The 1021-nt window shown below is 56.6% G+C and overlaps 1 protein-coding gene across 1 annotated transcript; it reads left to right on the forward strand.

Moving 5' to 3' along the window:
• Positions 1-958, forward strand: KVP17_005189 (uncharacterized protein; the record flags this gene model as incomplete). The annotated part of the gene is made up of 2 exons (XM_068514995.1): positions 1-810; positions 836-958. Coding segments are annotated over 2 exons (933 nt in total), but the record flags the coding sequence as incomplete, so codon positions are not given.
• Between the last annotated feature and the right edge of the window lie 63 nt (positions 959-1021).

Genomic DNA, 1021 nt, shown 5'->3' on the forward strand with positions numbered 1-1021 from the left:
AACGAGGATCAACTTCCAACCGCTGAAAGCGCGCTCACGTGGGTCTCAGACGACCCACACGACTACGACTGGGCGTTGTTGGAAGGCGTTTTCTCTACCTACGAGGAACCACCTCCTGTTGGTGTGTTCCTCGCCTATCCCTCCATCCACCCTGATGAGCCCTTGAGCTTATCGGGAGCCGCTGATAGAAACCCGACCTCTCCGAGGCATGGGGAACCTGTACCTGGGGTGTTCCGAGATGAAGAACGTTACCAAGCCCTGCGGAAGCGCAGAAGCGAGTTCCAATATCAGGACCGTTACCTCTCGGAAGAAGAGAAGTCCCTCAGCTTGTCACAACTACATCGGAAATGGAAGGACGAAGCTCAAAAGCGAGCGAACCTTCGGAAAGAGTCAAGACCCTCGGACTGGGACGATTTGGGCTATCTCGAACCGGAGATGATGCAATGGACCAAAGCAGCCATCCGACGCGTGATCTGGTCACGCAAGCAGGAGCGCTGGTTGGAACGCATGCGTCAACTGGGAGTCCCGGTACACACCTGCGACATCTGCTCCCGACAGGTAACGGCCCAACATCAGTGTGTCCCCACCGGCCTTGCCGTCCCTGGGGCCAAGGACACGCCATACAGTCGAAAGGAGATCGTTGTGGCCCAGCAAGGAAAGAACCTAGCCTTGAAGCCTAAGGTCGTCGTCGACACAGGCAAGCTGAAAGACGAGCTACACAAGATGACGGCCCTCCTCGCGGATAAGGATGCGTTGGCTGCACAACAAGAACAGTTCACCGAGGCCCTAATCGGGCTCACGAACGCCTTAGTAGCCGACAGGAACTCTGGAACAGCAAGTTACGAACGACGTGAAGAACCCGCTACCACGACTGGTGCGGAACGGAAGGAGATTCCCTTCACATCGGGACGAACCGACCCTCCGACTACTGCTTGTCAATACGAGAGTCGAAGGATAAGCAGGAGGCGACGGTCCAGCACCTCCTTCCCGCTGCAGTTCTTACCGATCCACCAAGACACGA

Source organism: the organism of the source record quoted next (assembly GCF_019968985.1).
Source record: "MAG: Porospora cf. gigantea B chromosome Unknown PgB_NODE_13230_length_1021_cov_774.193, whole genome shotgun sequence".
NCBI lineage: Eukaryota > Apicomplexa > Conoidasida > Eugregarinorida > Porosporidae > Porospora > Porospora cf. gigantea B.